Source organism: Alosa sapidissima, chromosome 12, assembly GCF_018492685.1.
Source record: "Alosa sapidissima isolate fAloSap1 chromosome 12, fAloSap1.pri, whole genome shotgun sequence".
NCBI lineage: Eukaryota > Metazoa > Chordata > Actinopteri > Clupeiformes > Clupeidae > Alosa > Alosa sapidissima.
The window spans coordinates 38017393-38029925 of NC_055968.1; the positions used below are offsets into that span (position 1 = coordinate 38017393).

General features: G+C 40.1%; 1 protein-coding gene across 1 annotated transcript in view; it reads left to right on the forward strand.

The window, feature by feature from the left end:
* LOC121678567 (5-hydroxytryptamine receptor 3E-like) overlaps positions 1–5284 on the forward strand; it is a 38945-nt gene extending 33661 nt beyond the window's left edge. Inside the window, exons 7-8 of the mRNA XM_042058188.1 lie at positions 3821–4021; positions 4208–5284. Coding sequence (XP_041914122.1) covers positions 3821–4021; positions 4208–4485 — 479 coding nt within the window. The 3' untranslated portion in view covers positions 4486–5284. The remainder of the gene's footprint in view (positions 1–3820; positions 4022–4207) is intronic.
* Positions 5285–12533: the final 7249 nt, after the last annotated feature.

Consider the following 12533-nt stretch of genomic DNA (forward strand, 5'->3'; position numbering starts at 1 on the left):
GCGGATGGTTTGTTTGAAATCCCGACACTCTTTCAACTACATGGAACGTAATAGTGATCATCAAATACCTCCCCAGATTTCAGTGCCCATCAGTCCCAACATTTAACAATATAATCAAACAGTCCAAAAGTAAATTAAATATCAAACTAAACCGTGAATCCAATGAAAATGACAATGAAGCACTAAACAGATGCTGAAAACAGCACTGGTATTTCGCACGGCAAAAGTGAGTGGGTCCAAACTAACAATTTTAAAAAGTGGGTGGGTGTTTTGTAAGAATTTAAGAAGTGTTCGTATATTTTAACTTTTAAATGCATCAATCAGGTGCACTTTCAAAATAAATTCAGAGGTCAGACTTGCTTATTTTTATGGAAATATTTGTGCTGTAGCCTAAGCTATTTTGCACTTCAGAATTATAACCATGCACACACTGGTGGAATAGTTAGGTGATATTGCAATAAGTTCACAACCACAAAAACATATGCTACATTTCACAGTTCAGAAATGTTAAAAAATGTGTTGACATTTCAGCACTCCATGAAATTATGCAGAAGTGGTCACTTGTGTTATTCAGCTAGTTTATTTAAGATAATATATTGGTCATTGTAATGGCCATAGCCTATAGCCTACATGCTATTCCTTTTTCAGGATGTACCCATATCTGCATGATGTGAATGTTTGCATATGGCTTATGTCAGGCTTTATATCAATATTTGTGTCTCGTTATTTGATTTTCTTCATATTTTTGCATTAATGTCACTAGGAAGCATGGCAATATAAATATATTCATTTATCTGTAATGGGATTGGCTGGAACCTGACAATATAAGAACCATGATGGCGGGATAATCTATGGCTGAGCAATTTACAAAAATGTATGTAGGCCTACTGACAAATAGTTTACATTAGAATACATTATAATTTCGCCCCAATGAGGCTATGTAGAAATGTGTTGCAATTTCAAAACCGGATTACTCAAGAACCACTTATTGCACAAAGGCATGCTCTATATCCTCGTATTCGGTAAGGTTTGCTGTTTATTGTGATATTGGGTTTGGCACGTGTTGTGTGAAGGGTTAGTGAAATATTAAACCGAGAGTAATGGGTGTGCACTGTGTGCAAAATGCAAATATGATTAGCCTAAATTGCACGTCGGTTCAATGTTAATTTTCTCGCGAACCATATATCACAGCAACTTGGCGCTAATAATAGCTTAGATTCCGCACGTTCTCCTGATGTGTGATATCATATGTATAGGTTTAGTTTAGTTGAACCTCATCTGCCAGGTATTTGACCTACCAGGTTGACACTTCAGCGTGAAAAATACTCAATAATACTCAAAGCATACCTGAAGCCGAGGAAATGCGGGGGGAATGCGCCTGGGACGGCTTCTGAAGTAGCAAATAATCGCAAATGAGAGAAAATTTATAAAATTCCACAGACAGGGGGTGCTCTTGAACCCTCTCACCGTCTCTGAAAGCATAACCGTGGCTCAACATGTAGATCTATAGATAGGCTAAACTCATTTTTCAGGCATCTGACCGACCGGGTTGACACTTCAGCGTGAGAAATCGGGGGTGTGGCGTGTGAGTGTGTGAAACCAATCAAATGCGTGTGTCTCATGGCCAATGTGTGAGAGTTGGCACCTATGTTCAAGGCTGTGCAGCTGCTTGGGTCTGCATTATAACGTCTGCAGTGAGCAGATTTCAGGTAGAATTAAAATTATAATTGTTACCGTATTATGCTAATTTAGTAAACCAAAATGCATTGTCTGACTGACAGTTTTTGTCACAATGTAGAAATGCAGGGTGTCAAAGTGAAAGCGGGGGTGCGCGCACCAAGGCCCTTGTTGTTTCTGCAGAAAGGCCCTTGGCTACTGTACTGAGCATTATGCTTTCTCTGTCTATGATCTGCAGCTTTTCTCAAACTATGGGCCTCCTCAACAATTAACCTACTGGTTCACGTAGCCGCGAAATTGAGTTATGCCCGGTGCTTCACACGTCTGATCATTTGCAGCAAGATTGAATATATGGAACCGCGGACTGAAAAAAATAAATAAACTAGGCTAAACGTTTCCCCAATCAGAAATACTTTTTAATTTGGTGTCATCAACTATATTCATGGGTTTCATCAGGTCCCTTTCCACAGGTGTATTAATCAAGCACCATGCAGTCTGCATTGATAATTAAGGTGCTTGATTTTATACACCTGTGGAAAGGGACCTGATGAAACCCATGAATAGACATAGCTTGGAACAGATTTGAACAGCTTACTGTAGGCTAATTACATCGTGATCCATTTAGAACGTCTTATTTGATCTGATCAAACGTCGGCGGCATTTCACTGTCAATGTGTGTCGTAGTGCTACAGTACATCTACTGGAGATCTTTGTCTTAAATACGATCGCGTTCCATTTAAAACATCTTATTTTGATCTTACAAACGGCGGCGTCAAGACACCTTTGAGTTCTACATTTGAGAACTAAGATTTCCAGCATGTAGAACTCAAATAGAACGCTTATGAGCGCTCATGCAATGTGTGCGTCCCTGCAGCAAGTGAAACTAGAGGTAACGTGGACTAGGCTATAGAAACAACAATAGTTTAAACAACAACGTAGCCTCCTGTAACTATAGATGGAAAAAGCATAGAAACTGCTAATCATAATCTTTAAATGTACATTAATTAAGCTATATGCAACACTATTTATTTATATTCCCTTTGCATATGTTTCAAACGTTTTTGAATTTGAGTTTACAGTTCTGTCACTATTCTGTGTCCTTTACATTTATTTAATAGGTATTAGTGATACCACAAAATTAGGCTGCTGTCTGTTAGGCAATTTATTGTAGCCTGCTAACCTATATGCACAAAACATAATTTCTGAAATGATTTCTTGATTTATAACATTTATAACATAACAAGTGCCAAATAGTGAAGTGATAGCAGGTAGATCATGTAGGCCTACATGTCACATGAGCCACACATATGAGGGGCGCTGCTTCTTCTCTCCCTCCCAAACTGCATTAAAATGGTGTGTATAGCAATGAGAATTTCAAAAAAAAAAAATTCGGGGGAGAAACTCCCGGACACCAATATAGTCCACACCCCTCTCAGAAAATACTTACAATGTTCCTGTAGGGAGTTATTTATAATTTGGCCAGATTGTTTCATTTTCCTATCCCACAACCCCCACACTTTTAAAAAGCTTTATATGCCTCTGACTAGAGAGGGTGTGTCACGATTCTGCCTTTTCACACTGTGACACAGGATTGTATCGCATATCCTCACAATCCTACATAGTATCCCTTACAAAAATTAAATGTTTGCGGGAGATTTGCAACTTGTGGGTGATTTGTGGAAAACAAATGTTCTGGTAACAATGTTCTGGCAACAATGAGTTTGCCACTAGTGGCAAATGTGTTCGCCAGTGATTTGCCACCACACTTAACCAATAATGGCAAACTTTCAGTGAACTTCTGGTGACAAACCTAAATTGCATATGAAATTGTTGCAAATTTGCTGCAACATTGCCAAAAGTTAACCACAACTGTTAGCCAGAAACCTAATTTGCACGTGAAAATATGAACTGTTCACCAGAAACCTGAATTTTCTGTAAGGGATGTTTAAGTAGTAATGTGTACATAGTACAATATCCAGGATCCCAGGCGTGTGTTGGCAATGAGAGGCAGAGGCCCCATCGTTCTTATTCAGCAAGATGAGTTATTTGAAGGTAAAATAACAACATTGTGTTGCTTGTGTGCTCTTAACTCCTGTGCCTTGTGTGCTCTTAACTCCTGTGCCTTATCTGGCTTTTCCCCCAGATGTGTTTTTCTCCATCTGTCTGGCTCTCATGGTGGCTAGTCTACTGGAGACTATTGTCATCACCAACATGCTGCACAACTCCAGGGATTTACCCCCAGTGCCACGCTGGCTTAGGGTCCTCGTCCTAGAGGTGATGGCACGCCTCGTCTGCCTATACCGGAAGAAAAAGGATGATGGAGTCATCATTTTCCAAAATCAAGGTATCTGTCTGAACTGTTATGTAACTTTCCACCATTGTCCAGTCATTGTACATCATAGTGATTTGTTGTCACCATGATATCTGTTGTTAATGTTTATTTTTCCTATATTTTGCTTTGGATAGAAGTGTCAAAATGGCAAATACATAACCATAGTAACTATATGATCCCATTGACATATTTTCTCAGCCAGTGTTGTGGAGACTAAAGCTGGTGCTGATGCAGTGGACCAGTCCCCTGCTAAAGACACGGCCAGTGAGACGGTGGTGGAGCTGAGGGAGCTGAGGCGACACGTCCAGGCCATCCATCGGCACGTGTCCAAGGGCTCTCAGCCGGACCACAAGACAGAGGAGTGGATCCACATTGGCCACGTCGTCGACCGTTTCCTGTTCATCTCCTACGCCATCTTCATCACTGTCAGCTTCATCACCATCATCGTCATATGGATCCACTGGGACAATGTTTAGTTGCCAGAGCTCACTCAGTGTGTGCTCAAAACCATTTGTTTGCCAGAGCTCACTCAGTGTGTGCTCAAAACCATTTGTTTGCCAGAGCTCACTCAGTGCGTGCTCAAAACCATTTGTTTGCCAGAGCTCACTCAGTGTGTGCTCAAAACCATTTGTTTGCCAGAGCTCACTCTCATGTTTCTCTCTCAGGTTGCATTTCTTTTTCACAGGTATCACTGGAAAGAGCTGTTTTGAGTCTTTAACTTGGGCAGAGTCTTTTATTCTCTCTAGTACTTTAGAGAAACTATGCCAGTCTCTTTACAAACTGTTTGTTGTTTACCAGATAAAATAGTTTGATGATTTTTTCCCTCATATTCGGTCACATCATTTGATTTTATTTTTATTACTTAAAACATTCAGGGCCAGATGTACTAACGCTTTTGTGCCCACTTCATGCATATTTGTTTCGCAACGTGCGTGAAAAAACATAGCGAGGTATGTACAGACAGGGTAAAAGCGCAGACTGCCTGTCACGGGAGCTGAAAATGCCAAATTGCATATTTCTGTGTTATGCATATGCATTCATGGGAGGGTCCAGGGGAAAGTGGGAGTTTAGCGTAAAAAGATGGGAGGGGAAGCGTAAGGAGCAACTAGTTATGTATTCAGTGGTATGTACAAAAACTGCACGTCTATTCTGTGCCTAAATATTTCCGCCTTGTAAAAGCAGGTGTTAAATGCGGTTTGCGGTTAAATGCGTCAATAAGAGAACCTTTCAAAGACAACAGAATCACTGTTTAGAGCACCAGTTTTGCGTCTTTGTGCCATATCAAAAGCAACCTTAACTTTTGTTGGCCTTTCGAATGTCTTACTTTCACATCATCCACTTAAACTTTCCTACTTGCTAGATTTTAGCCTACGTGCACAAGCAGTTTGAGTAGAGCTACTGATCTCCATTTTCTCCCTGCTTGTTGACATCTTATCATGTATTGTATTATTTCATGATCGCTAAACATTTTATTCTTTTTTAATGTTGTCATCAGTTGACTTTATTCAACTGCGCTTATAGACTATGCCGTTCAGTTGTGGACGTTCGTAAATTGAGGTAGGGGGCGGAGAAAGGTGCAGATTGCCTGATGAAGTGAAAGTTTGGTAAATACAACATACACAGCGTTCGCTATCTGCGGTTTGTCCATGGTGCTGATAATGCTACGCTCGCAAATGTACGTACATCTGGCCCACAGTGTATTGATCGCATGACTTAACACTACATTTTTTTATTTGGTTTTGCGGATGTGGTATGAATAAAACAAAATATTCCAACTAAATTATATCACAAAAGTGTATGATTGTTATGCATGCCTGTAAGCTGTTCATGATACTACACTCTTGAATGACTGTAGAGGTCTAATATAGTGCAGAACCAGCACTGGAAGGGCTACAATAAGACCTGATTCATAGTCTACGCAAATAAAGCTGGGAACAGATCTCCCAGTTCAGCTGGAATTGTTACATGTGTTTGGGTGATAAATTGAATCCTTTACGATTCTTTCCATTGTTACGTGTGTTTGGGAGACAAATTGAATCCTTTGCGATTCTTTCCATTGTTGACGCAATCCAGATTCAATCAAACATCAATTGTTTGCTCAATTCAGCTCAACTGTTCTGTTTGTACTCATAACTAACTTCCACAAACATACTGAAAGCTAAACGAACACACCCAGTTACAGGAGGGTTTGACACACACAGTACTAGTGTGGCAAAATGTGTTGGGCACATCGTCTATGTACTGATCTCCCTGCGCGTTAGGTACTTCGTGTACGTTATCACAGTTCACCAGCCAGCCAAACTCAGGTATAGAACTACACTTGAGCCAGGTTTCGGAGCGCCCTGCTCCCTTTATTTCCTTTCACAAAAGTTGCAATACCACGAGTGAAACTGCAAATTGAAACAATACAAACCCTTAGTTCCTTTTGACAGTATGTCGTTAATAAACAGTATAAATTAAGCTATTTTCAAAGTGATTCACAAGAACTACGCGCCAAAAGTCAGCCCTTATGTAAACATGCTAATACACTATTACCATTAGCACACAACGTAGTTAACATTAGCTTATAACTTCAACTTAGTGCATGACTTTACAGTCGGTAAACTTTAAACTTACAATGCCTCACATCACATTGCATATTCACTCAAACTCATACATTAATAAACTTACAGCCATTGCTTTTGTGAGCTTGAGAAGAGAAGAGAAGATTCATCAAATGACCAACTGAACTGTTAACGTCTTTCTTACTGCTGGCTTCTATGTGCTTCAAGTGTAAGCGTTCATAGTTTACCACTGCATGTCAAAATAAAAGTCCAGTTCACTGTAGAACTATAACTACCTGTGTGTGTTATTCTTTCTCTATACCTGAAAACATTCAATAAATCATTTCAAATACCTTTTTTTTAAATCAGGAAAATAACTCTGAGGACAGAACACTCCCCGTCTGGCATGCAATGCCACTAACTCTTTAAACCATAAACCATTTTTTTTTTTTCAGTCCATTTCTATTCAGTCTTTTCTAAGAGAAGGACCACATCAGAGATGGGCCGCAGGTAAGTCTTTGCGGTGCCTTGGGATGATGTCTTCACTTCAACTTTGCGGACCTTACCGTCACTGCTCTCAGAGGTTGAAGGGACCAAAGCCATTGGCCACTCATTTCTTGGGACCTGAGTTTGCTTTAACAGTACAATGTCCCCAAGTTGAAGGTTGCGATGAGTCTTATTCCACTTACATCTTGGATGGAGAGTGCTCAAGTACTCAGTTCTCCAACGACTCCATAATTCATTAGCCAGTGCTTGCACCTGTCTCCACTGGCCCTTCAGGAGGTCTTTTCCCGTGAAGTCACCAGGTGGAGCAAGCAGACCTGGCTTTTGTGTCAGGAGCATGGAAGGAGACAGCAGGACTGGATCAGAGGGATCTGAAGAGACGGGGACCAATGGCCTCGCGTTGATTATTGCCGACACTTCTGCCAGCAACGTGCACAGAACCACATGTGTCAGGTGACCTTGTTTGTTTTGCAAAAGCATGGAGTCTAATATCCTGCGTGTCACCCCAATCATACGCTCCCATGTGGGAGGCGTGTGGAGGGTTAAACTCCCATGTGCTACATGAAAATGCACTGTACTGTTCTTCCTAGGCTTCTTATTACAGTGCATGAAAATGCACTGTACTGTTCTTCCTAGGCTTCTTCTTATTACAGTGCATGAAAATGCACTGTACTGTTCTTCCGAGGATTCTTCTTCTTATTAGAGTGCATGAAAATGCACTGTACTGTTCTTCCTAGGCTTCTTATTACAGTGCATAAAAATGCACTGTACTGTTCTTCCTAGGCTTCTTATTCTTATTCTTCCGCTAACGCATTTAATGCAGCTTCAACCGTTTAACGTAGAAACTTCATTCAAACTATGTTACGTAGGTCTTACTTAGGACATGGGTGCTATGTATTTTTCATCTTTGTAACTTTTATACTTTTTAAACTATTGATTAAAAACTAATGTTTTGAGAAAGTTCAATGTTACCGTTTTTAGTCAAAGCTCTTTAGCGTGGAAGTGAGAAGGGCATATTATTTTGCCGCTACAAAACACTATTTTTATACCTCTTCTACAGTTCCAAACAACATTGCACTTACGTGGTAGTGAGTAGAGGGTCCCTAAAGCCAAACCGAAGTATCCCGAGGTCTTTATGTGGTCGGATAGAGAGTCCAGAATGAATTTCGAAACGTTTTGCCCAAAATAATCCAAAATCTTTTCAGGCTGGCATTGACAGTTTTGCCAAATATGTTTTTAAAATGCAATCCTACATTGCACTTTAAATATTAAATTGCAAGACGAATTGACAGTTAAATGATGAAACTGAATATTGAAAATTGAAATGCAAAATGAATTGCCATTTGAATTTTGAGACTGAAGTACCATTGCAAAATGGAATGCAATTCAATCCATGTTTATTCTATTTTTTAACCAAAATTATTGGAATTGATTTTAGGATTTCATTGTCACTTTGCAGATTACAAATACAATTTGTTGGATATTATTGCAAATTGCAATATTAAATTGCATAATGAATTGTCAATTGCATAATGTAATGTCTTTTTGAATTGCATATTGCATTCTCATTTGAATAAAGCTACCCATATGCTTCCATAGACTGATGATAGTGGAGATAACGTGTTATCCCGAGGCCTTTGCAAGTCAGCATCTCCGACGGTAGTCTACCCTATTAAAAATAGTTTAAAAGTTTTCAATGTCCCAAATGGAGAGCCATACTTTATTGTTTTAAACCACCTTACCAGTGCCTTGGAAACCGTCTGGATGAATTGAGAGTAACCATGTCCAGTGTTGAGATTATTATTATTGATGAAGTGTCCATGGTATCAAAACCACTCTTTGCATTTGTCAATTGGACGTTACAAGAAATAAAGGGGAGTAAAAAGGCATTTGGTGGTGTGAGTGTGCTAGTCTTTGGCGATTTTTAACCAACTCCCTGCGCCAGGTAAAGCTAAACCACTCTGCGTATACGAGAATCATGTTGTTGATTTCTGAAAGGATCACTTCCAAATGGTCACTCTCACAGAAATAATGCGCCAAAAAGATGATGTGGCATTTGCTGAGCTGCTTAACAGGATTAGAGTGAAACGCAAAGATGAGCCATTGACTGAAGCAGACAGATCTCTACGTCCTGCATGTTTTTGCTACAAACAAAGTAGATAAGCACAATGCAGACACCATATGAAAACAGTGAGCCAGGGCATCATAGAAGGAATTCCACCGGGTTGTGCAAGGTACAAGCAGCTTTTTTGACACCAACTCATCAACCGTTTCAGTAGCCAAAGTTGAGCGACTGGTCTTATTCCACAGGGCAGTACATTTGGCAGTAGAACTTCTGTACACAGCCTTTGTTGCAGTATTTGACAGCAGCCACTTGTCAACATCTGTGCATGAAATTAGGTTTAGTGTGTGTGATGCACATCTCTTGTGGGGGGGCAAAGCTATCACAACATCTCCATCATTATCATCAGTTGCATGTAGAGCTTCATTAATGTCTGTAAATGTCACGTCATCTTCGTCTTCAGAATCACTCTCCTCAAGTGGCTGGTACCTCTTAAATGCTTTAACAAAATTTGACCCATTATCAGTCACTGTTGCTGTGATTTTGTGCGTTATCCCATATGTTGAGTGTATATTGTCAAGCTCAACTGCAATGGCGTCATGAGTATGATGCCCCTTAAATCGTCTGCAAGCATAAGCTGCTTTCTCTCTTTCCATGTTATTTAGATTGATCCAATGTGCTGTCACACCCATGTAACTTTTATTGTGGGCAGTCCAGATGTCTGCTGTTGTAGAAATGTATTCTAATTCCTCAAACATCTTTTTAAGCTCCATATCCATTTTTTCATATTCACTGTCAATGAATTTAGCAAACGTGTTTCTGCACGGGGCAACCCCCCTACCTCCTCCTCGTATTTGTATTTTAGAAAGGATAGCTCTGAACGATTCCGACTCCACGGTGGACAGGGCATACCTTGCAATCAAAGTATTCAGCTCGGCCTTGGTCACCTGCTGCTGACCCGAAAAATCGAGCGTTGCTTGTTTCAGCGTAGTGGCTCCGTCTCCTTCGCTGGAGCTCCCGCTAGCTGTTGGGCTTGGAACTGGGTTAGCAGCAGCGGCAACAAGCGTCGCGTTCGCGTGTGTAGATGTGAGGTGCTTCATAAGGTTAGAGTTGCTTGCGACAGACGTGGATAATATATTTTTCCCTGGGCATAGCGTGCATGATACATATACATTCTTGCCTTTGATTTCAACGAGAGAGAAGTAGTGTCGGTACTTCCAGTTTGAGAATGCTACCATTGAACTGAGTAAATGCACTTACAAGTTGAATTTCAAACGTAACATATTTGATGCAACTGATTACCTTGTTAGGCTTTGCAGTATTGGGAGTTTGCAGTACTGAGACTGTTGCCTTTTTCATTTACAGATATCAGGCATCCGCCAAGTGACCCTGAAGGGGTCCCTTATCCCCCTACGTGAGGTAGAGTTGCAACACGGGGGGCATTCTGCATCCGTCACATTTTGGAGGGAGAATGCCCTGTGTAGCGCCCCCTTGCCTAAATTACTGGCAAGACACCTAGAAACATGTGAAACACTCAAATATGGGGCGCCCTGAGTTCTTATCAGTTTTGGTGATAAAACAGCAGTAGTTTTGATCGGTTGGTTATGAGTTACCTTGTGAATATACTGTAAATACACCCTTTTATAATAATAATAATAATAATAATAATAATAAAGCTTTATTTGTATAGCACCTTTCATACACAGAATGCAGCTCAAAGTGCTTTACATTTGAAGCATGTAACACAATAATAGTCAGTCAGTCATTATCAAATCACTTTTCTTTGCTGTTTATGTTATACTCAGCAACATATCAAAAATATAGAAAATGACGTCATAAGACTGGCAGCCTTAACCCTCTTACCCCCCACAAGCACGCCATATGGCAACTGTGGCAAGGAAAAAACTCCCATATTCCAGGAAGAAACCTTGAGCAGAACCTGACTTAATAGGGGGAGCCCATCTGCTTCTGGCTGGCTGCGCCCTCCAATAGTAGCAGATGTAGAATAATCTGAAAATGTAGTCTACAGGATAAGGAGTTAACTAAAAGCTTTCCTGTACAGGTATGTTTTCAGATCTTTTTTAAAAATATTTACTGAACTCGCCTGCTTGATGTACAGAGGCAGGGTGTTCCATAGTTTGGGGGCATAATAGATAAACGCAGCTTCTCCACTTTGTTTGTGGAGCACTTTGGGTACGATTAAAAGATTAGAATTGGATGATCTAAGTTTCCTTTGTGGTTGATAAGATATTAAAAGCTCAGAGATATATGAAGGTGCTATGCCATTCAGAGCTTTGTAAGTAATTAACATAACCTTAAAATCAATTCTATAGGAAATAGGGAGCCAGTGCAGTTCAGCCAACACAGGGGTGATGTGTTCTCTCTTCTTAGTCTTAGTTAAAAGTCTAGCCGCAGAGTTCTGTATGAGTGCCAATTTCTTTAGATGTTTTTTGGGAAGACCAGTGAAAAGTGCATTGCAGTAGTCTAACCTGCTAGTGATAAAGGCGTGAATTAGTTTTTCTGCATCTTGTTGAGTTAAAAAGGGCCGCACTTTGGCAATGTTTCTCAAGTGGAAATAGGCTGTCTGAGTGACTTTACTGATATGGGGCTTAAAACTTAACTCTGCATCTAAGATGACACCGAGGCTTGTTACTTTTGGTTTGACCTGGTGTGCCAAGTTCCCCAGATTACTAAGAATAATATCTCGCTTTAGTTTTGGTCCAACCAGAAGTACCTCTGTTTTGTCATCATTTAGTTTCAAAAAGTTTTTGCTCATCCACTGATTAATGGAGGTTAGGCATGCAGTGAGGGAGCAAAGGCCATCTGGGTTAGTTGGCTCCACAGAAAGATACAATTGGGTATCATCTGCGTAGCTGTGGAAGTTTACATTATGCTGACTTATGACGTTTCCCAATGGAAGCATATATAGAGAAAATAGCAGGGGACCAAGGCAGCTCCCCTGGGCCACACCAAAAGGCAAGTCATGTTTTTCAGATACATGATCTCCTAGACTGATATAAAAATCTCTGCCAGTAATGTAGGTTTGAAACCAGTTTAGAGCATTATCAGAGAGACCCACCCACTTCGCAAGGCGGTGAATTAGGATACTATGATCAATGGTGTCAAATGCCGCACTCAAATCCAGAAGAATAAGGATTGAGACTTTGTTTGAGTCGGTAGCTAGTCTGAGATCATTGACTATCTTTACTAGAGCCGTTTCTGTGCTGTGATTTGATCTAAAACCTGATTGGAATTTTTCAATCTTTTAATCTTTTTAACCCAGTAAGAATATCACAATGAAAGAATGAATTTCCAAGAAAATGTCTTTTTACCTTATACTATGAAAATAATTGTTAAATGAAATTACATATATTAATAAATGAAATATCCTTGTTGTCTTTGTTTTAAATAAACC